The sequence below is a fragment of the Physeter macrocephalus genome, chromosome 20 (genome assembly GCF_002837175.3).
Source record: "Physeter macrocephalus isolate SW-GA chromosome 20, ASM283717v5, whole genome shotgun sequence".
Lineage (NCBI taxonomy): Eukaryota > Metazoa > Chordata > Mammalia > Artiodactyla > Physeteridae > Physeter > Physeter macrocephalus.
Genome location: NC_041233.1, coordinates 30000936 through 30024760, shown reverse-complemented (window position 1 = coordinate 30024760; position 23825 = coordinate 30000936). Strand labels below are relative to the sequence as shown.

Sequence of the window (23825 nt, the reverse complement as noted above, 5' to 3'; positions counted from 1 at the left end):
TATTTCAGAAGCTGCCAGGAATTGGGGATTTTTTCAAGTAACAGGGGAAAGGTATGAACAGGGAGGCTGAGCTGCATGCTGTTGAGACGTGTGGCTTTTGTTTTCAGATGTGCTGTCCCATATATGAAGTGTGGCTGCAAGAGCGTTGGGAAGAGGGGTAGGGCTCGGGGGTCCCATTCAGAAAGGGCCAGAGAGGGCAGTCCTCCTGGTCCCTGGGAACAAAGGAAAGAGTGGTAGGTTTCCTGTCTGGGGGAGGGGTATTCGTCGCCCCCTCCCATGAGCCTATGGTTCATCCAGGCGTCATTCCAATTTCTTAAGCACAGACGTCATTTAAATCTTTCTTTGCAGCAGTGTGTCAATAAAATCAACTAAATATACAGAGGCCTTTGGCCTAAAAATTTACAGGCCAGAAGTATAAGCTCTGGGGTCAGAAGGCCTTTTTCATGAGCGAGCTGTAGCACCGGTACTACCTGAGCAAGTTCCCTCCCTCTCTGTGTCTTAGTTTCCATGTCTGTAAAATGAGAAGGGTTTGAGTAGATTATCTCTGAGGCAGAGTGGAGAAGAACATCCCCGGAACTGCCAGGCAGGAAGAGGTCTGGGAATGAATTTGAACATGGCTGGGCACCCTTTGTGCCTGACATTTCAGAAGGGATTAGGATTGTGCAGATGGTATGTTCTCCCCTGAGCCAACCACAGTCACACTGTCATGGGTAGAGAGAGATCCTGGGCGGTCAAGGGTGAGGGGAGTCTACTGGGTGTAAGGCCACTCAATCTGGCCAGAGTGGCAGGTGCCTCCATGCCAGGTCATCCCTCTGTAACTGTGCAGCTTCCTAGGCTCAGGGCTTGAAGCAAGAGGCAGACACTGAGACCTCCCAACCCCGGGGCTCCAGCTGGCATTGGCTGGAGGAGTCTGGGGTTCCGGGAGAGGTCTTGAACAGGGCTCTACATGTGGAAGGCATCAATAGAAAGGATTTCAAGCCATGGGAGAGAATGAGCCCAAGCCTGGAGCGAGAATAAGGAGAGAGGGGAACTGGAGCTGAGGCTCCCGTGCTCCTCTGTGGAGCAGTCCAGGAGAGGAGGGATGAGACTGATGCAGAGCAGCCAGAAGGATAAGAAAATTGCAAGCAGAAGAGGAAAAGGGAAGGAGGAGTCAATGATCAGCTGGGTCAAATGCGGCCGATGGCTGGAGGAGGTGGAGGGCTGAGGAGGAGATGCTGGATTTTGCAACAGGGAGGTCTTGGAGACCTCATTTAGCCCTTCCCCTGGGAAAGCAGGCTGGCCCCCTTTTCCTCTGATAGGTCTTCCTGGTGTGAAGCCAGTTTCAAACTTTACTCTGAGGGAGGCGTTCCATAGCAGCCCTGCCTTCTGGGCTCACCCATGGCTCTGTGGAGAAGCCCTGGCCAGCAGAGGGTCACCTTTTTTTTTTTTTCGTTTTTATAAATTTTATTTATTTATTTATTTATTTATTTTTGGCTGTGTTGGGTCTTCGTTGCTGTGTGCGGGCTTCTCATTGCGGTGGCTTCCCTTGTTGCAGAGCACGGGCTCTAGGTGCTCGGGCTTCAGTAGTTGTGGCTCGCGGGCTCTAGAGCGCAGGCTCAGTAGTTGTGGCTTAGTTGCTCCGCGGCACGTGGGATCTTCCCGGACCAAGGTTCGAACCCGTGTCCCCTGCATTGGCAGGCGGATTCTTAACCACTGCACCACCAGGGAAGGCCTGAGGGTCACCTTTTTATTGGGACATTGACAGCACACAGCTCTGGGCAGTGCCCCACCCTCCCCAGGGGCTCAGAACTCGCAGATCACGAGGCGCTGTTCTTCACAGGCCATGTCGTTCCACTTGCCATTGGGATAGATCTCCACACAGTTCTCTGCGCCTCTGTCGTTGTTGGGTTCCCCGGGGGCCCAGTTAGAATACACCAGGGGCTCCCCTGTGGGATAGGTGAACTTGCCTTCCTTCTTGTCGTCGGTCATGCTCAGGAAAGCAGCCTTGTTCTGGTCTGTGACCAGGTGTCTCAAGGCCTCGTTCTCGGCTGCAGAGCGTGGGGAGGCCATCTGTCCCCCGGCCTGTGTGCATACCTGCTGTGCATCCTGAAAAGTTTTTTCAAAACCTCCTGTCTTGAAGATCTTCTCCCCGACACCCTGGCCACTGGGGAAGAGCTCCACTACGGGAAGAGGAGAGTCAGGTTGGAGTGTGGCAGCACCTGGACCTTTGTGCTCCAACCAGAGCCCCCCAGCCTCCCATCCAGGGTACCAGGGCACCAGATAGGATGAAAGCGAGGCACTGGTTCCAGAGCAGCCCCGGCTCCACGATGCGCCCTGTGAGTGGTGCTATGGTCTCCAGTTACAGGTGAGGACCCTGGAACTCAGGGAGCTTACATAAGAGGCCCAAAGTCACACAGCTGTCAAATGTTAGAGTGAGGATCAAACCTTGTTGGATGTGACACTAAAGCTTAGACGTGCACTTTCTGTTCCTCCCCATGTCGTATGCCAGAATTGATTTTGCAATTACTGTGTAGATTGGAATGACTTTGGCCAGGGAAATGACACGATGCTCCCCAGGGCAGTTCCTAAGAGTGTGGAAAACACCATGCAGGGGGCTCGCTCTCACCCCTGCATGATAGCTGGGCATGTGGGGTTGTCAGAAGGGGGTCTGTGCTGTGGGAAGGGGTGAGGGGAAAGGAGAGGAGAGGGTGGGGCATCTGAGAGCAGCGACATGCTAATCTCTGCACTGAGGGAAGCCCAGTGTTGGCCTCTTGATATGCTTACGGGTGATGCCCCAGCCAGTCAGCCTCCCTGGACCGCTGGGCAGGGGATGAAGGCATCTGAGAGGCGTGTGTGGGAATGGGGGGAAGGAGTGGGGTTGGCGCTGGAGAGACCCCTGTTTGGGAGTCAGAAGGCCACGTGTTCAGCCCCAACCTGACAATGACGGTCCAGGTGGGCAAGGGAAAGTCACTTGCCTTTTCAGGGTTTCCCATTCCTTATTTCTAAAGTAGGTGTACACCACATAAAAGCATCACCTGTGTGACATGTTAAGTATCTCTTATTACTCCATCCTATCCCCATCCCTTTGACTTCTAGGCTCATGCATGGAAATCTTCAGGGCTCCTAAGAGGGCTCACTGGACTGGGTAGGAACCCAGACTACACCCTGACCTTCTCCTCTGAGTAGTTTCAACAAGGACTCAGGGGCCAGATTCTCCATGGGGTCAGGATGGCACCCAGAGCAGCCCTGGACAAGGTCAGTGCAGGTTCATGTGCCATAATTGGGTTTATGTCCCATGCATCTGGGTGGGTATGCACGTGCATGCGTGAATATGTCCATATATCCATCTGAAGGTACGCAGGTGGACTCGAGGTCCATCTGGATGGGTGTGCATACTTGAGTGTGCATACGTGTGCACGTGTGCTCGTGTATGTAGATGGTGTGGAGTGAGCAATGGTGTTAAGTACCCACACATGTGGCCGGTGCATATGCCCATGTTCTCCTCTGTTTGCATCAGTGTGCATATGAGCAAGTGAATGGGTATGCAAATATGTTTGTGGAGGGAGGAAAACATCAAATGCTGGAAACTCTCATCCTTACTACTTAGGTACTTAGTTGGCTTGAGTCCTTAGGAACCAACCCTATATCTCACCCCTTTATGCTCTACTCCTTCAGAAAACTCTTCTTTTTTTGGCTCATGAGGTTTGATGAATGATGTGGACTCCAAGCTGATGTCAGGGAGAGCAGAGAAGGGGGAGGGGCAGTTGGGGACTGAGGCAGAGAGTCCCAAAGGCCCCGGGCACTCAGGTGCGCACTCCAGGAGGCCTCTGCCTCCTTAGGATTCCAGGCTTAGGGAAGAATCTCTGCTTTAAACACCCAAGGAGATGCAGGGAGAGTCCAGCACTGGCCAGAGACTGGAGGCAGTCTCTGACTGCCAGACCCAGGGGCAGCTTTAGGGTGAGATACTCAGGGGCCACACAGCAAGGTTGGGCCCCACCAGACTTGAACCCCATGAGCAGCATCCCAGCCCCTGCTCACAGGACTATGTCTGGATTCTCTGCTGCCTGGGCTGTGCAGCTGCATCTCTGGGTACTTGCATACCTGGCTCTACAGAGGGAAGAAATGCATCGTGGGTTGGGTGTCCCCTTGTCTATCATAGGGACATGCCCAGAGTAGGCAGGGGTGAAGGTCTACTGCACTGGTGATAAGGACTGCATCCTCCTCCTTGTCCCTTGCATCTACTTGCAGCTCCTGGAGCACGTGGCTGCACTGCTGTGTCCCAGCCCATCCTTAGCCCCACTCCCTGCCCCAGTTCCAGGTCCAGTCCTAAACATGGTCCCAGCCAAGTTCAGTTTTAGACCCAAGCCCAGCTAACTCCAAGCCAAGACCCAGACCTAGTATGAGGCCCACCCTTGGTGTCTGGCTCAGGTTCAGGTCCAGGAACTCACCTTTCTTATACTGAGAGAAAGCATTCTGGAGGCGTTGTAGCTGTCCCTGTAAGGTCTCCACCCGCTGCCGGAGAACAGTGATGTCTGCAGGGCAGAGAGGTCGAGTGAAGACAGGTCCAGCACAGCCTGGGATCAGCTCAGAGCCCGGGCCTCAAGGGAAGGGTGCCCAATTGCAGACACATATTGGGGATGGGGGTAAAGAACTGGGACGGACCCCTAGGAAGCCCACATCTGCTGACATAGGTGGCCTCTGCTGCCCACAGGATTTCCTGTGGTTCTGCTATGAACACTATCCCCTGAGCAGGTCCCTGCACCACACTGACACTGAACCAGGTGACACTGTAATTCCAAATTCTAGGAACTTGATAACACTTGCTTTTGGTGGGTGGGAGTAGAGGAATACACGTAGCTCAAGTACTTCCCATCCACTGGGTTATTTGAAGTTCAAAGCTATCTGATGAATTGGGAAGGGAGATGTGCTCGTCCCAAAGATCAGATGGAAAAACTGCTCAGGTTGCCCTCCAGCGAGTCATAGAGGCTAAGACCAGCATCCACTTTGACTTTCAGACCCCACCTGTAACTAAGGGGGAACGCCTGAGAGGAGGGCCTGGGAGGGCCTCCTCCCACCCTCCGTCCCCACCCGCGCCCTAGTAGGGCCCCCAGAGCTTCCTTACCTCGGAGTCCACTCTCTCCCTTCACTCCTCTTTCTCCAGGATCACCTCTGTCCCCCTTCAGTCCTGGGAGGCCCCTGGCACCTGCAGGTCCCTGTGGACCCATGGCTCCAGAAGGCCCTGGGATCAGAGAAGAAGAGTTAGGTGAGTTCTGAACACATTTTCTAGCATTTTCACCTCCCCTAGTACATGGACTATCTTATTGCCCAGCAATATGCCCTCCCCATATACATATGTCCCTCTGTGCCCTGAACCCAGCCTTGCATCCTCTCTGTATACTGACTGTCCCTGTCACCCAATAACCAACCTTCCCTGTACATAGACGGTCCCTGCTACTCGCCCTACCCTCTCCCTAGAGACAGACAGTCCCCAGAGCCCAACACTGGCTGTCGCCCTGGAGTGCTAGCTCTGACCTGGTGGGTGGGTGATGGCGGGCTCAGGGGAACAGGAGCCCAGCCCAGCTTCCATCGCTCACTTGCTGCCCCAGCACTTCCAGGGGCTCCGCGTTCACCGCGGGCACCTCTCTCTCCTTTAAGACCTACGGGGCCTCTTGTCCCTGGGGAGCCCTGCATGCCTGTGGCACCCACTTCTCCTGAGGAAGGAACAAATTGGGACGAACACGGCTGAGAGTGCGCTCAGCACTTATCATTGCCTCAGAAGTGGAGCTTTTCACCCACAGCTCCAGGTGAATGAACTGGGAGACGGTGCTCCTTACTGCCTGGCCTCCTCTGGGGAGGGTATCGGGGAAATACGGTCAGTGTGGGACTCTGTGGGGAGAGGCCCTGGCAAGGCCTACCCGCTGCAGATGGTCCGGGCTTTTCCAGGCACTGTGCGCATGGCTTAGGCCCCATCACAGACTGCCACGCCTCCTTCCCACACCCGTCACATACCAGCCACCTACCATTGGGTCCAGTCTCACCTTTGGGGCCTGGTACACCTGCAGGTCCTATGCTCCCCTGCCTCCCTGAGGCACCGTCTCTTCCAGCTGGACCAGGCATACCTGGAGGTCCTGGAGGCCCTGGGGAAAAGAACCAGCCCAGTTAGTGACACTGAATCTCCTTGGAAGTGGGAGGGCATAAAAGATAAGGGCAGTAATAGAAGTCTGAGAGGCAGCATCCTCCTAAAGGTGTTGCCCCACAGCAGCTCCAGTCTTCCCTGAAATAACCCAGTGCCACCTTGAAAACAACCTTCTGCCTCCTTCCTGGGGTAGAATCTGTGCATGCCTACTGGCATGTCCTAGCGACAGCACACCACCTGCAGACATCTGCATTCCATGCCCAGCTGCTCACCAGATGGTCCAGTGTCTCCCTTTGGCCCCGGTTCTCCAGCAGAGCCATTGTCCCCTTTGGGCCCAACTGGGCCAGCTGGTCCAGGCATCCCTGCTCCTCCTACAGGTCCTGGTAAACCTGTGGCAGCAGAAGAAATGGGCATAAACCTGGCCCCAGGCCCCGGAGGAGCCAGATGACATTCCTTCAGGGTTCTATAAGGTGTAGACACTTCACCTCCACAAGGTCCGGTCCAGTGGTGATCCAGGAAATGGGCGTCCACATCCCCATTTTACGGGTGAAGAAATAGGCTTGCCAGAGCTGGAGGCAGATCAAACCAAGACCTGCCTGACTTTCCATACAATGCACCTTCCCCTGCCCCAAGGCCACAGTATTTATAGCAGGCCAAGTCTGTCAGCTTTTGCTCTTGATCACGGACTCCTTGCCCTCCCCCTTCCCAGAACCAAAGTTTATATCAGAAATGACACCTGATGCTAATCACCAGAGAAATATAAATCAAAACCACAATGAGCTATCACCTTACACCTGTGAAAATGGCTATTATCAAAAAGACAGCAAATAACAGGTGTTGGAGGATGTGGAGAAAAGGGAATCTTTGTGCACTGTTGGTGGGAATGTGAACTAGTACAGCCACTATGGAGAACAGTATGTAAGTTCCTTAAAAAATTAAAAATAGAACTACCATGCAATCCAGCAATTCCACTTCTGAGTATTTAACCAAAGAAAATGAAAACACTACCGCAAAAAGATTTATGTGCCTCCAAGTTCATTGCAGCATTGTTTATAGTAGCCAAGACCTGGAGGTGGCCTAGAGCCTAAGTATCCATGGATAGATGAATGGATGGAGAAAATGCAAGGCGTATATACAATGGAACATTATTCAACTATAAAAAGGAATGAAATCTTGCCATTTGCAATAACCTGGGTGAACCTTGAAGGCATTATGCTAAGTGAAATATGTCAGACAGAGAAAGGTACCATACGATCTCACTTATATGTAGAATCTAAAAAACAAATGAACAAAACAGCATGCTCATAGATACAGAGGACAGATTGGTAGTTGCTAGAGGTGGGGCTGGGGAATGAGCAGAACGGGTGAAAGTAGTCAAAAGGTACAAACTTCCAGTTATAAAATAAATGAGTCCTAGGAATGTAATGTACAGCGAGGTTACTATAGTAAATAATACTGTGTTGCATGCTTGAAAGTTGTTAAGGGAGTAGATCATAAAATTTCTCATCACGCACGCAAAAAATTGTAGCTATGTGTGTTGATGGATTTTGATAAGCCTTATGGTCATCATCATTTCACAATATATACAAATATAAAATCATTATGTTATCCACCTGAAAGTAATATATTATGTATCAATTATACTGTAATAAAAAGAAGAGAAAAGGCTATGTAACATGCTCTTAAGACTATAGAAATTAGACCAAATTATTATGCATCATTAAGTGATAAAAGTATGCTATAAACACTCTACTTAATATGATTCTGTTTCCTAAATATGTCCATGAATGTGTAGGGTGTGTGCACACATAAAACACATTGGAAAAACCACAAGAACAGCACATACAAAAGTGTTAACAGTTGTTGTTTCTAAGTGGTACAATTAAGGTATTTTTAATTTTCTTCCTTTTATCTTTAGTGACCACATATTATTATTTTTTTTACACATATTATTTTTTATTGGAAAAATGACCAAATATTTTAAACTTGTTACCTCAGAAAAGACTGCCTAAGTCTGAAATTATATGAGATCTACCTCGATTTAAGAATTTTACACTCAATTCTGTGAGTTTGGTTATTTTTTTCATTGAGATGAAATTCACATAATATAAAATTAACCTTTTTTTTTTTTTTGGCTGCGCGTGCAGCTTGCGGGATCTCAGTTCCCCGACCAGGGATCGAACCTGGGGCCCGGCAGTGAGAGGGCTGAGTCCCGACTGCTGGACCGCCAGGGAATTCCCTAAAATTAACCTTTTTAAATTTTACAAGTCATTGGCGTTTAGCACATTCACAACGTTGTGCAACTACCACCTCTATTTAGTTCAAAAATATTTCATCAACCCCAAAGAAAACCTCATATCCATTATCACTCTGTCCCTGCTTCTTCCCAGGCCCGGCTACCGCTATTGTGCTTCTGTCTCTATTACCTATTCTGGATATTTTATGTAAATACATACAATATGTGAGCTTTTGTGTCTGGCTTTTTTAATTCGGAGTGACGTTCTTGAGGCTCATCCAATTCGTAGCACGTCTCAGCACTTCATTCCTTTGTGTGGCTGAGCAATGTTCTAGTGTATGAACACCACACATTTTGTTTATCCATTCACCACGGATAAACGTTGATGGACACATGGGTTGTTTCCATCCTTTGGCTGTTGTGAATAAAGCATTCATGTGCAAAAAGACAAGAGAAGAAATGACACCTGTCAGGTGCTGCTAACTTATTCATTCACTTATTTGTTCATTTCCCCATTATTTCATTTATTTGTTCGCTGGGAAACGAACTATGGAACATAACTTTCTGCTTAGCACTGAGCAGGATGCAAATGTTAGCACCAGGTCCTGGTCTGCAAGGGATTTGTCACTGAATTTTAAACCGGGAGGCATGGGTAACGAGTGAGGAAGACAGTTTATGAGATGTCCCTTATCCCATCCCAGCACCTCCAACCCCAGCACACACACATAGTCGGAGGAAACAGGACTTCCAGGCTGAAGAGGATTTAGAGAGACTTGGAAAAGAGAGGTGACATTTCAGATTTGGAAACCGTGCTCCAGGGTAAGAAAGGCCAGGGTCTGCCTGGGCCAAGCATGTGCTGGTGGTGGGAGACTGTGCATTTGATGGGTGGCTGAGAGCTTCTGTGCTGGGCATTGTGTTCTGCTTTTAGTTACAATCCTCACTAGGCATGAAATGGAAGCATAGAGGGTGGGCCCCGCATCCCAATCCCACAGTGCGCCGTGCTCAGGCAGAGACATCCTGGCCCCTGGCCCCTTGGGCTCCCCACTGGCCGGGGTGGCAGTAGGTACATGGGAAAAAAACCATTCCTTAGAGGGGAGCGTTAGAGGTTGCCCATCCTTGTGCACAAACTGTGGAGGTCATGAGAGCACCCTTTTCAGCAGCAAGCACCATGCCTCCCAAAGCACTCATTTTGCATTCTAGCATCCCCCGAAGTCCTGGCCCTGTACCTTACTGCCACCCGAAGTGAAGCTTTATGCACCACCGATTTGGCCAGTCTTAACTGTATTAAAATTCCTCCTCTCTTGGCAGTTTACATTCATTTATTCCGCAAGTATTCACTGAGCTTCTACTAGGTACAAGGCACTGTCCTAAATGCTGGGATTTTATTAGTGAAAAAAACAGACAAAAACCAAATCCCTTCCTCATGGAACTTAAACTCAACTGCATAGAAATAGATAATCAAAATTAAAATGTACAACATATGATAATTTATCAGATCAGAATAAGTGCCACAGAGGAAAAATAAAGCATAGAGTATCGGTGGGGCTGTGCAGTGTTCTCTCTCCAATAGGAGGGCCAGAGAAGGACTCTGTCTGTGACTAAAGCCATGAAGGAGGTGAGGAGTGAGCCACGGGGATGTGTATGGAAAGAGCAAGACCCCAAGGAGGAAGGGGGCCAAGCGTGCTTAGGGACCAGCGACAAGCCAGTGGGGTCAGAGCCCAGGGAGTGTGGGAGGAGTGGAAGGAAGTGAGATCAGAGAGATCAGCAGGGGTGGAGGGCGGCCTTGGGGACTGCTGTGGAGTGTGAGGTTTTACTCCAAGGGAGATGTGCGCCCCTGGAGGGACTCTCTCACTGAATCCTTTCGGGCGGGGGTCTTGGAGGTGCTGAGGAATGAGGGAATTGTCCTTGGAAATTCAGCCCCCGCAAGCAGGGTCCAGGTCTTACTGGCCCTGCATGAAATGTCTGGAGCATCACCAAGTGACCCAGCTCCACCCTCTGCCTCTGCCCAAGGGTCTCTCCTCTCAGGCCCCTCTTGTCCTTTACAGCAGGTTCTTGGGACCGCGTGCATCAGAATCTTGTCACCAGAGCAGACTCTGGCCCCACCCAGACCTACTGGGTCAGGATTCTGAGGATGCTCTGATCTCCAGGAAATCCTCAGACCCATAACAGTTGAATAACTAAAGTGCCTGGGACTGAGGAGCCAGAGCGGAGCCTGGTCCTTGGTCTAGCTGTGCAGTGTTCTCTCTCCAAGCACGGACCCAAGGCCAGGCTTGGAACGCACAAGAAGGGGAGGGCTCAGCCACATCCATGCTGCTCAGAGGGCCACTGTAGGAAAGGCTCCCTACCCCACACCCTGCCCCGGGATTCAATTCAGGGCCCCACTGGGAGCTAGAGAGAGCTGGCACCTTGAATACCACCCTTCTCCTGAGCTCACTTCCAGGCCACCCTCTCCAAGCCCCACTTATGTTGGGAACTACTTTCTGTCTGTTAAGGACAGACCAATAATTGTCCCTTATCCTACAAAGCCTGGGGATGTTGCCTATTCTCTCCAGCTTAAATGCTGTTCGTTTTCTTCCTTCCCAACCAAAATGCAAACTCCAGAAAGATAAAGACCTCCGTTGATCCCTGCATAGCCCTGGCCTAGTGCCATGGTGGTCCCCTTGTTCTTGTTGCTGGTTCATTGAATTCTCACTTCTTGTCAGTAAGACCCAGATCCTCCCCTGTGGGGCAGTATTTCTCGGACAATTCCCTTAATAAGCAGTACCTTCGGAAACCTCAGGAGAATTCACCTGATTGGTACAACAAGAAGATGCAACTTTATCCTGAAGACTCAACAGGAAAATGAAGCCTTGGCTCAATTATTTGTCACTGTTTGGTAGATATTATTCCCATCTACAGGTGAGCAAACTGAGACTCAGAGACACTGAGTGGCTTGTCTCCGGGGGTCCCTGCTGTGGAGCTGGAGCTAGCAGTCAAGCACAGATGTGTCTGACGCAGAAGCCCACGTCCTTTTCATCTTCCAGGTTGGGTTTCACGTAGCATCTTTGTGTCACAATTTTCCTACCTATCAAATGAGACTAATACATCCCTTGTAAGACTTTTGGTGGGATTAAATAAACCACTCAAGTGAACACCCAAGCACGGGGCTGAACAAAGAAATGTCAGCTGCCTTTCCTTCTCTCCTCTCTCCGTAATGTATTTAGGGAAAATCCTTTTGACCAGGCCTGAGTATGGGGCCACGGAGTCTCATCCTTTCCCACCCCTCATGGAGTACAGTTTAATTGCATATTAAAAATATTTAACATCCTGCAGAGGCACCGTTTAAGCAGAATGAACAACAGTTAAGTTCTGGAGTAGGGTTCTAGAGGACCCCCAACTACCAGTCATTTACTCACTGTTTGCTCATTCTTGGGGTGGCTGGAGTCAAGATCCTAGGGGAGGAATCAGGGCAGCTGCTGATGGAACTGGGGGCTCGGGGCGGCACGTCTTTGCCAACCAGTAAGGCTGTGTTTTAAGTGGGCTGAATATCTGGGGGAAACCCACCCATGCGGGATGAAGAAGACCATCTCCAAGGTTTACACAGCAGAAAATCCAGAGTTTCTGGGTTGGTTACAATTCCAGGGCCCATCCCTTCCCACCAGGACAAGCCCATGGTCCCAGCCCTACCTGGATTCCCCTTCTCGCCCCGGGGGCCTTCTCTCCCATCTTGTCCATCACGACCAGGCAGGCCATTCTCCGGGGGGCTACACATGACAAGGGTGCAGGCGTTGGCCAGTGTTTTCTGGGAATAGGTCTTCATTTCTGCCCCCAGAGACCCTGGGGGCTGTGAGAGCAGGGTCAGCATGGAGAGAGGGAGGAGAAGCATGTCCTAGGCAGAGGAACAGAAAGAAAGGGGACATGTTTTTGGTGCGAGGATGTGGATTAGGGCTTGGCCTAGCTCCTGGAGGTGAGCTCCACCTTCTCTCCTCTGCTCTGGGGCCAAGAGCAGCAGGGCTCTGAAAGCAGTTTAGGGACAAGGTGGGCATAAGGTCTGGCCTGAGAGGGCATGAGTTGACCAGCTGGACTTCTGACAGGGGTGACCAGCAGCACGAACCTATTCTTAGATGCTCTGTGTCATCCCTTCTTGTGCCTGCCCTTGGGCACTGCCATGGGCACTGTGGCAAAAGGATGTAGAATTCCTCACTGAGGCCATCTGTCACATCAGGAAGGACTCACTGAGAGCTCTCGGACGGGACCCTTCCCATCTCTGGACCTCCTTCTCCCTTTCTGTACCAGTAAGTTGGTTGACTTAATTCTGACAAGGCAAACTCGTTTCCTCTCACTTGCTGCCTTGGATGGACTAGTACTGGGGGTCTCAAGTGCTGCCTGAGAAAAAGTCAGAGTCCTGAGCACTGGATGGGTGCATGAATTCCTGCATGTTTGCCAGGTGATTTGCCATTCCCGGGCTCCATGAGGAAAGTCCATGGGACACCTAGAGTCCTGTCCAGGCCTCCTGAGAGGACTTGGAACAGGGGCCTCATGGAGGAAGGGGACGTGTGAGACGGGAGCAGTCAGGGGAAGGCTAGTCTGGGGGAGGAAAGAGCAGATGTCCAAGAGCTCATCCGGTTACCATCGGAAAGGGACTCAGGAACTAAGTGAGGTCAGGGTGGGTGCAGGACCTGGATCACTCCCAGTATTGGCCTTCTTTCCTCTCTCAGAGAGAAACTGTAAAGTTATGAGCATGGAAAGGGCTCATGGGAGTTGCAGAGGCTGGGAACAAAGCCTGAGGACCTGTGCAAAGGTCAGGGGGCCACCAGGCAGGCTGAGGTAGTGGGAGGGGAGAGGCTTCCTGGCCAGAGAAGTGCCTCCTTCCAAGAGGAAAATGAATTGCATTTTCCACAGGGGCTTCCAGACAATGGCATCTGAGGTCTGGTTGGATGTCACATCCAACTCACCCAACCTCTCCCAGCCCAGGAAACACATCTCCTACCAAGCAAAGGGAGCAGAATGAAGAGCCATTCTTAGTACTCCATTGTGCCCTCACCTCCAACAGCTACCCTCCGAGAGCGGAGCAGCTACACAGACCTGCCTTCCTCAACACCACTAGGGTAAACCACCCAGACAGGCAGGGAGATATTCACCAGACATGGGGAAAACAGAATGAGAGGCAAGGACAGAGACACTCACAGTTGCTTCCTCTAGGGCTCCAGAATCTCCAGGCAAATTAGAGTTTCCTGGGCAGGCACTGGCTATTTATACATGCCCTGTAATGTAAGCCTCCCAGCGCCTGTTTCCTGAGAACTCTCATCAAGAAGTGGGGCAATTTACTTCCTTGTTGACACACTCAATTTTCCCCCACATGGGTTCTGGACACCTGCCACTGTTGTTCATAAAACTACACACACATCACCTTAGAGTACATAGAGCACCCTCAGCCCACGATTTCCTCTGCACCTCACTGCGGCCCTGTGAGTTAAGTGGCAGCATCAGTGTCTGTATTTCACAGATGTCCAGGAATCCAAGGTCCAGAGAAGACCAGCAAGTTGTACAATGACCTCCACCTCTTGCAAAAGCAGCTTGCATCTTCAGAGTCCAAGAGCCAGCACCTGCTGTGCCCACTTCTCTTTCTCCTTCATGTCCACATTACGGCTCAGATATTAGGAAAGAGGTGGGAGCTCCTTGGCATACCTGAGCAGGGGTGGGGCAGGTGGAAGGGCTGCCAAGGCAGCAGCCTGTGGAGCCAGTGGCTGGGAGAGCTGCCACCTGGCAGGCATCACTCTTTTGCTTCCTCATCTAGATGTAGGACAGCCTCCCATTTGCCTTTTATGGGATGGCCTTCCCTTAACTTGGTTGCCCGAATCTCTCCATCTTTTTAGCCAGTGTTTGTCTATTACGTGGCTCTAGTGGCCAGTTTGGATCCCTGAGCTGCCGATATGCTGTTGTAACCATCCCCAAGGAAACTCTAACTTCCAGTGACTGTGGGGCAGTTGCTGGCATCTCTGCTTGCTTTTAGATCCCTGTGACTTTATCTCTTCCATCAACCCTTCGCCTAGGTCTACACACCAGCAACCCCAGGTCTCCAATCCTCTCCTTCGGCCACCCCACTGGAGGTGCTGACTTGCTCCTGGGTTTTGATGATTCTTGTATATTATGGAATCTATAATGCCAGCTTTCCTCAGTTGGTAGGGAAAGGTCTTCTCTTTTCCGTACTGCAGTTTTTTAAAGGAGGATCCCATAGTAGAGAACCTGGGCCCCTAATGCTCGAGCTCTTCCATTATTAACACACAGCCCTCTCTATTCTAGGATGTTCGTGTGCCCCCTAGAGATGTAGGTCAGCATGGAGGTTGAACTGAACATTTGCTCTCCTCTCCCCACAAAGCCTAATTGTCAAGTCTTATCCCGGTGGCTAGACAAACTCTCCTTATTTATGGTGACTTTTATTTCAGGAGTATACTTTGTCTCTTCCTGCAAGCTGGCTTCTATTAACTGCCACCTCCTAGACTGTCAAATGCATCCGTCATGATGCCCTCAGGCCCCATTATAGCACAGAATATGGTGTTTCCTTTGTCTAACTTCACATTCCAACAGAATCCAGTTCTATTTATGATCCAGCCCAGACACTCATGTTGCAATGATAACCTTTGCTTTTCTCAGTTCCACCAGCACAGGTGAGAAGGATCACGGTGGCTTTCATGCCGAGGATCACTGGGCCACGCTCTCTTCCCAATACAAAGTCCAGGATGACTGCACAGTTTCTTTGGGAGCTGGTCACTGGTGCTGTACTGCAGCCGCAGAAATATCTGCACCCCATGGTGGACTTCATCAGCTGCACTTTTGTCAGAGCTAAGCTGTAGCCTCTGGTATTTTACCGGCTGCTTGTCCACATTACTGTTGAAACACCCAGCTCAGTGGGCCCATGTAGGGTTAGGCCATTCAAGATGGCTGTTCTCTTGCTCTCTCTACATCCCCCTGCTCGACCAGCCCCTGCTTCACTCACATGACTATCCAATCCTTTTAATTATAGGGCTTAATTAGTAACTGCCTACCCACTGCCCCAGCTGTTGGTTTCCTTGGTAACTGATGAGCCAACCTGGCGTCAATTCCCCCTATAAATGGTAGCCTCCTCCCTCGAGTGCGGATTGTTATGTCCTTCCTGCTCTGTGCCGAACGTGGTATGTTGTTGCTCTAGGACCCCTCTGCTTTGGACGTGTAAGATCCCTTGTCCGATAAGCCGCTGATGTCTTTGTCACTATCTCCGGGCACTTTCTTCGGTCACAAGGCTGGGCATCAACAAGGCTTGCAGGCCTGCGGGGTGCAGCCCAACAAATGGTGAGTCAGCCAAAACGCTGAGGAAACTCCCGGGAGAGCCGAGATTCTGGGGAATAAGGACGGGGAATGGAAAGTTGCCGGGGTAATCCTGGGGTGGCCGTCCACCAGCATGAGGGGCTCCATGGCAGCTGACTACTGTGAGAGTTGTCTTTCTGTTCCATTGTATTGATGACATCCTGTTAACTTTAGAGTCTCTTTCTAGTTTAAAAGCAGCAGCCCAGTGCTTGTGGTTCCTCTGACTGCATGAGGAGGGCTGGTGAATACAGACAAAATGCAAGAGCCTTTCTGTTTTGTTTTTTTTTTTTTTTGGTTATCTACAAAATACAAACGTACCCCTGATCTGCCACCCCCAAACAATTACAGACACAGGCTTTAAGGATATTAACTGAGGGACAGCCTTGTGAATTGGACGTGGCCAGTTACCCTGAAGGGTTTGTTTGGGGCCTGTGACAATGGCAAAACAATAAGGGTACCCTTGGGCTTCTGGTCCCAGCTATGGCAGGGGGCAGAGCAGCTATACAGTGTGGTGGAGCAAAGCTTTATGCAACCTACAAGGCCTTACAACAGGTGGAAGATGTTACAAAAGGCCTACCCGAGTTGTCAAGCAATGCAAAAAACCCCACTTTAGAGGCCATGAAGTTCAGGACTGGGCCGATAAAACGCCACACACTGGTATTTTCACGGGCTCTTCAACCCCACTGCTGCTAGGCTAATTGAAGGATGAGCGGCCTACTTAAACAACAATTGAGACAGGCAGGACACCTGCTGTCTCAACCTGTGGACCAGGAGGCTAACTCAGCTCATACAAATTTATAGCTAAACATCCCAGGAGCAATTATCCCAGTGCCTATGCCGTGTTAACCCAGAGGCAACTAGTCAACACTATCTGAGTTCCACTGTTGAGCACCCCAGAACCATTGCCAACTAATGATCAGGACAGTAACTCACTTTTGCCCTTCCCACAGGCTCTGCCCCCAGGGGAACATATTATAAATGGCCCTGGGACTGGCAGGTAAGTCCCCGGTGGTTTGGGTTTGCCATCCCATGGAGATTAGGACTAGAAAGGAATTTATAGATTTCACCTTTCTTCTACCCAGCCCCACCTAAGACTACTAAGGTAATAAATCCAGGCCCCTTACTGCAGAAAGGCACCATTATATTAACCCTATGGTCTGTTAAACCCCCTCTCCAGTATTTGGCACCGGCCGTGGGGACTGAGGGTGGACAGGTGGTATGGTACTGCAGCTCAGGACAAAAACCACAGGCAGGGGTGGTGTTATGTCAGAATGCTGTTACTGCTTGTATTTTGCTTAAGGGTCATGATCTTCCCTGTATCCAATTGGTTAGACATCTTACATTTCGTCTCTAGTCTGAGCGGAGGGAATCTGTTTGCAGACTGGGTGACAATGGTGGCCTCACTGCAAAATGAGGCTGATTGGTGGGTCTACAGTGAGATACCACTGTTGTCCTCCTCTGGAATTCCATGAACAACTGACCCGATAAGCGCCTGGCCCCAAAGTTTACCCACATTTTGGACTCTCAGTACTCTCTAACTGCTGTTGTCTGTATTGAATTTGTAGTATCTGGTAGCAGTGCACCTCTACATAGCTGACCCCAGGGATATCGTGGAAGAGGGGCGGACCAAGATGACAAGGGTCCTGTGGGATATGTAGTGGGGGAGTGTATGGTCAGGTCATGCAAGATGGCTGTTCTCTTGCTCTCTCTACATCCCCCTGCTCCAACAGTCCCTGCTTCACTCACATGACTATCCAATCCTCTTAATTATAGGGCTTAACTAGTATCTGCCTACATGCTTGCCCCTGCCCAGCTGGTTTCCACGGTAACTGATAAGCCAACCTGACGTCAATTCCCCCTATAAATAGTAGCCTCCTCCCCCAGTGTCAAAGATTGCGGCCACGTCCCGCTGCCGTACATGGTGGGGTGTTGCTCTAGGACACTTCTGCTTTGGATGTGTAAGATCCCCTATCCAATAAACCATTGATGTCTTTGTCTCTGCCTCTTTCTTCAGTCTCAAGGTTGGGTATCTACAAGGCTTGCAGGCCTAGGAGGTACAGCCCAACAATGGTGGACAGGTTGCTTTGGTTTTGGTCCCAGGGAACAGTCACGGGAGGTCTGGCATTGCGGCCTTCTGCCGGGGCATTCACGGACCCACTTCTGCTCTGCTCTGGGTGCTGAGCTCTTTGGTTCTAAAACCATATCTAGGGTAGAAAAAAGGAGACATGGACCTCAGAAGTAAGGTTCCAGCTCAGTTGCCCCCTGATCTGTCAGGCAGAGGGCAATGTCTGTTAGGCCTAATCTTGGGGATCCTATTTATATCTTTCACCTGGTCCTTGCAAACTAGGTGCAAATTCAGGGCAACTCTCCACACCTGGCTAGGAGTGGCTCCTACATTGGTTGGCTAGAATGCCGGGCTCCTCATACACTATTACCTCTCTTGCCCTTCCGTTTCCTGAAAGTTGATGTCTTAATATCTCCCACTTAATGAGTCCTAGGGCAAATAGTGATCTGCTTCCCCTTCCCTACCCAGAATACTCAATTCCTCAGGTATATAAGCATTCCTTAAAACCTTTCCCCCATCTGCTAAGAGCTGTGATCCAAATGAAAAATCACCTTCTCTGGCTCAGATGGATGTCCCGGTTCAGGCATGGTTGAAATTCATGCCTTCAGTGAATGTGCCCACTTGATATGACTACAAGCCCATCTCTTACGGACAGACGTTCAGACACAGGCAGCCACCAAGTCCAGATGAAAAACACCAGAGTCTAGAATCAACACTCTTCTTTCAGGGTTGTATCAGGAAAGGAGCTCTCCTGATGAGATTGAATTTCTTCTCCATCCATGGAGAACAGAGGTAAGGACACCAGGTCTTGCAAGCCAGTTGAAGCAGAATCGCAGGTTCTTTGATACAAATGAGTCTTTTGAGACTCTGATATACCCAAAACCACTATCTTCAAAACTTATGGAGAACAACAGTTCTCAACCAGGGGCAATTGTGTCTCCACCCCCAACCAAGGATAAGGTCAATGGCCCTATATGATTAGGTTATTAGGGGTAGGGGAGGATGGATGTGGATTTTGGGCAGGGTCTGTATGGGCCCCTAGGCCCCTCAGGCCCAAGATGCTGATAAACATATGTTACCTCTGCTTCTATAATAACTTCAGAACTTACCAGAGATGCAGTCTTCAGCACAGGTAGTACCTTGGAGATGGGCATACTGTTTATTTCTTTATTCCTAACCAGCCTAATCCTTCATTATTTCATGGACTTTCCTTTTGGACCATCCATTCAAATGGGCCTGGAGCCACTCAGCCACCTATGTCCACGTGTTCCCAAGGGATGCACATTCACTACTAGGATTTGAGGAAATGCTGTCTCAGACACCCAAAAGGGGAGCAAGAAGAGAAATACGTCATCTTGGGAGTTCCCTGGTGGCCTAGTGGTTAGGATTCCGGGCTTTCACTGCCGTGGCCAGGGTTCATCCCCTGGTCAGGGAACTGAGATCCCACAAGCCATGTGGTGCAACCCCACCCCACCCCCCCAGAAAAAAACCCAGAAAAGTCTTCTCCCCAGCATGCCCTCAGATTGAAGTTCCTGTAACCCGTAGCTTATTGGGAACTATAACATTTGAAAAAAGCCTATCTCTAATAAGTTGCTTTACTTTCTTTGTTGGTAGTCTGAATATGGCTTCTCCTAAAATAACTATTTTCTTTCCAGCTGTCTCTTTGATCTCTAGATGCATTGTTTTCTTTCTTTTTTATATTGATTATTCCATTCAAAATTATTCTACTGGTCTGTAAACTGTCCTGTGTCAAAAAAGTAGTACAAAAAAGGAATCCTAGTCTGAAAACTGGGAATATGGGTATTATTTTCATCCAGAGTCCTTATACTATATATTGTTCATTATTCTGTGGTATTGATTGCAGTGATCAATGACAATGTACCATGATCAAGTGGACCCTATTGCTTACATTCTCTACAGTGTCCACATGTGACTTAATTTTCTATTGTGAAGTGAATATCCAGTACAATTCCCTTCCCCCATCAGTGAATGCCCCAAACCAAGTTTTCCTCCATTGGTAGAAGATATAGACAAATTTATTTTTTGTGTTTAATCCTTCATATTGTGTGATATAACATGCAAAAATTTCTTAGCAAAATACCTGATATAAGGTATTGAGGCAAAATTGCTAGCTCAAGTTGTCTCTTTATCTTGCCCCTGAGAGATAATGAAAGAGAAATTCAAGCATACCTGGATTCTAGTTTCTGGAATGCCAATTTCTTTTCTTTTTAATTGAAATATACTTAACATACAGCATTGTATAAATTTAAGGTGTACAACATGTTAATTTGATACATGTATATATTGTAATATGATTACCATTGTAGTGATAATTAGCCGCTTTAACATAAACCATAATTATAATTTCTTTATAGTGGATGGAATATTAGGTTCTAGTCTCTTAGTGTGTTTGATTACAATATACTGTTGTCTATATTCACTATACTATGATCTCAAGGACGTATTTACTGCTTGTTGCAAGTTTCTACACTTAAAAAAAACATATTCTGACCCCCCCTCATTATCCCCTAGTAACCATTTACTCTATTTTTATGAGTTAGGCTTTTTTTAGATTCCATGTATAAGTGATATCATATAGTATTTGTCTTTCTCTGTCTGACTATGTCATTCTGCCTAATGTCCCCAAGATGCATCCATGTTGTTGCAAGTGGCAGGATATACTTCTTTCTCATGGCTGAATAGTATTTCATTGCACATATGTGTATACCTCATCTTCTTTATCCATTCATTTGATGGACACCTAGGTTGTTTCTATATCTGAGCTATTAAGAATACTGCTATAAAAAACATGGGAGTGCATATATCTCTTAAAAAATCTCTTTTCATTTCCTTATGATATATACCCAGAAAAGGAATTGCTATATCATAGGGTAGATCTGTTTATTTTTTTGAGAAACTTCCATATTGATTTCCATAGTAGCTGAACCGACTTGCATTCCCAGTGTACACAATGTGTTCCCTTTTCTCTTCATCCTTGCCAACACTTGCCATCCCTTGTCTTCCTGGTGATAGCCATTCTTAAAGGTGTGAGGTGATAGCTTATTGTGCTTTTGATTTATATTTCTCTCTTCGTGTACCTATTAACATGTACATGTTTCATGTACATATTTTCATGTACCTATTAACCATTTGCATGTTTTCTTTGGGGAAATGTCTGTTTCATCCCTTTGCCTATTTTAAAATCAGATTGTTATTGAGTTGTATGAGTTCTTTATATGTTTTGGATATTAACCCCTATACATGGTTTGCAAAAATTTTCTCCCATTCTGTAGGTTGCCTTTTCATTTAATTGTTTCCTTTGCTGTGCAGAGGCTTTTAAGTTTGATGTAGTCACATTGGTTGTTTTTTTGCTTTTATCATTTGTGCTTTTGGTGTTATATCTAAAAAATCATTGCCAAGACCGATGTTGAGGAACTTCTACCCTATGTTTTCTTCCAGGAGCTTTATGGTATCAGGTCTTATGTCTATGATTGATTTCAAGTTAATTTTTTTGAGTGTTGTAAGATAGGGGTCCAATTTCATTATTCTGCATGTGTTGATCCAGTTTTCTCAACACCACTGATTGAAGAGACCATTGTTTGCCCATTGAGTGTTCTTGGCTCCCTTGTCAAATATTTTGACCATATTAGGAGGGTTTCATTCTGGGCTCTCTATTCTGCTCTACTGGTCTGTGTGTCTATTTTTAGTCTAGTACCATACTGTTTTTATGACTATAGCTTTGTAGTGTATTTTGAAATCAGGAGGTGTGATACTTCCACCTTTGTTCTTCTTTCTCAGGATTGCTTTGGCTATTCAGGGTGTTTTGTGGTTCCATACAAATTTTGTGTTTTTTTTTTTCTATTTCTGTGAAGAATGCCATTAGAATTCTGATAGGGATAGAATTGAATCTATCGATGGTGACCTATATCTATAAATCTGTTATCTATATCTAAATCTATGACCATTCTAACAATATTAACTCTTTCAATTCATGAACATCAAATGTCTTTCCATTTGTTTTTGCCTCTGATTTCTTTCAACAAAGTCTTGTACTTTTCATTGTACAGATCTTTCACTTAAGTGGTTAAAATCTTTGCTAGGCATTTTATTTTTTTTAAAGCTATTAAAATGGGCTAGTTTCCTTCATTTCTTTTTTAGATGTTTCATTATTCATATACAGAAATGCTGATTTCTGTATGTTGATTTTTTTTCTTTTTTTAAATCTTTCAACTTTACTGATTTTGTTATTTCCAACAGTTTTGGGTTGAGTCTTTGGGATTTTCTATATGTAAAATTATATCATCTGCAAATGGTGGCAATTTACTTCTTTTTGATTTGGAAGCCTTTCATTTCTTTGTCTTGCCTAATTGCTCTAGCTAGGACTTCCAGTGCTGTATTGAATAAGAGTGATGAGAGTGGGTATCCTTGTCTTGACAATGATCTTAGAGAAAAATTTTTCAATTTTTCACCATTGAGTAGATTGTTAGCTGTGGGTTTGTCATATCTGGCCTTTATTATGTTGAGGTGTGTTTCTCCTATACACAGTAGGTTAAGGGTTTTTATCATGAAAGGATGTTATATTCTGTCAAATGCTTTTCCTGCATCTATGGAGGTGATCATGTAATTTTTATCTTTTATTCTATTAATGGGATGTGTCATATTTATTGATATGCATATATTGAACCATCCTTGCATCCCAGGGATAAATCTCCCTTGCTCATCATGTATAATCCTTTTAATGTGTTCTTGAATTTGGTTTACTAATATTCTTTGCATCTATATTCATCAGGGATATTGGTCTATAGTTTTCTTTCCTTGTACTGTCCTTATCTGGCTTTGGTATCAGGGTAATGTGGGCCTTGTAGAATATGTTTGGAAGTATTCCCTTCTCTTCAATCATTTGGAAGAGTTTGAGAAGATTTGGCATTAATTCTTTAAATGTTTGGTAGAATTCATCAGTGAAGCCATCTGGTCCTGGGGTTTTCTGTGTTGGGTTTTTTAAAATTACTGTTTCAGTTTTTTATTACTGGTCTGTTTAAATTTTCTATTTCCTCCTGATTCAGTCTTAGTAGGCTGTGTGTCTCTAGGGATTTATTCATTTCTTCTAGGTTATCTAATTTGTTGGCATATAATTGTTTACAGCCTCTTATGATCCTAAGTATTTCTATAGTGTCAGTTGTAAGTCTTCTCTTTCATTTATAAGGTTAGTCTTTTTTTCTTTAACTAAATGTTTATTGATTTTTAAAAAATGTTTTTGAAAAACCAGATCTTTGTTTTGTTGACCCTTTTTATTGTTTTTCTGGTCTTTATTTCATTTACTTCTGCTCTGATCTTTATTATTTCCTTCCTTCTACTAAGTTGGAGCTTAATTTGTTCTTTTCTAGTTCCTTGAGGTGTAAAGTTAGCTTGTTTATTTGAGATCTTTCTAATTTCTTAATATTTGCAGTTATCTCTAAAACGTTCCTTTCAGAACTGATTTTGCCACACCCCCTAGGATTCAATATGTGTGTTTCCATTTTCATTTGTTTGGAGATAATTTTTGATTTCTTCTTTGGCCCATTGGTTGTTCAGAAAGGTGGTGTTTAGTTTCCACATATTTGTAGATTTTCCAGCTTTCCTCTTCTTGTTGATTTCTAGTTTCTAACCATTGTGTCAGAAAATATAATTGGTATAATTTTTTTAACATCTTTACTGGAGTATAATTGCTTTACACTGTTGTGTTAGTTTCTGCTGTATAACAAAGTGAATCAGCTATATGTATACATATATGCCCATATCCCCTCCCTCGTGTATCTCCCTCCACCCTCCCTATCCCACCCCTCTAGGTGATCACAAAGCACCAAGCTGATCTCCCGGTGCTCTGCAGCTGCTTTGCACTATCTATTTTACTTTTGGTACTGTATATATGTCCATGCCACTCTCTCACTTCATCCCAGCTTACCCTTCCCCTTCCCCCTGTCCTCAAGTCCATTCTCTATGTCTGTGTCTTTATTCCTGTCCTGCCCCTAGGTTCTACAGAACTTTTGTTATTAGATTCCATATATATATATATATATATATATGTTAGCATACAGTATTTGTTTTTC

General features: G+C 47.2%; 1 protein-coding gene across 1 annotated transcript; it reads right to left on the bottom strand.

Moving 5' to 3' along the window:
* Positions 1–1782: 1782 nt before the first annotated feature.
* Positions 1783–18352, bottom strand: SFTPD (surfactant protein D). Its single transcript, XM_007111493.3, has 8 exons — positions 18291–18352; positions 12018–12219; positions 6388–6504; positions 6000–6116; positions 5574–5690; positions 5102–5218; positions 4428–4511; positions 1783–2159 (listed from the first exon to the last, which is right to left on the bottom strand). Exons 1-8 carry the CDS (start codon positions 18324–18326, stop codon positions 1783–1785), a joined length of 1167 nt encoding a protein of 388 aa, XP_007111555.2. The 5' UTR covers positions 18327–18352.
* Between the last annotated feature and the right edge of the window lie 5473 nt (positions 18353–23825).

Coding starts and splice junctions, on each gene's coding strand:
- SFTPD (XM_007111493.3), bottom strand. CDS start 18,326: ATGCCTGAACCGGGACATCCATCTGAGCCAGAGAAG. Junction 12,220..18,290: donor ATCCATCTGAGCCAGAGAAG/GTGATTTTTCAT, acceptor TCCTCTGCCTAG/GACATGCTTCTCCTCCCTCT. Junction 5,219..5,573: donor TGGAAGTGCTGGGGCAGCAA/GTGAGCGATGGA, acceptor CTCTGATCCCAG/GGCCTTCTGGAGCCATGGGT.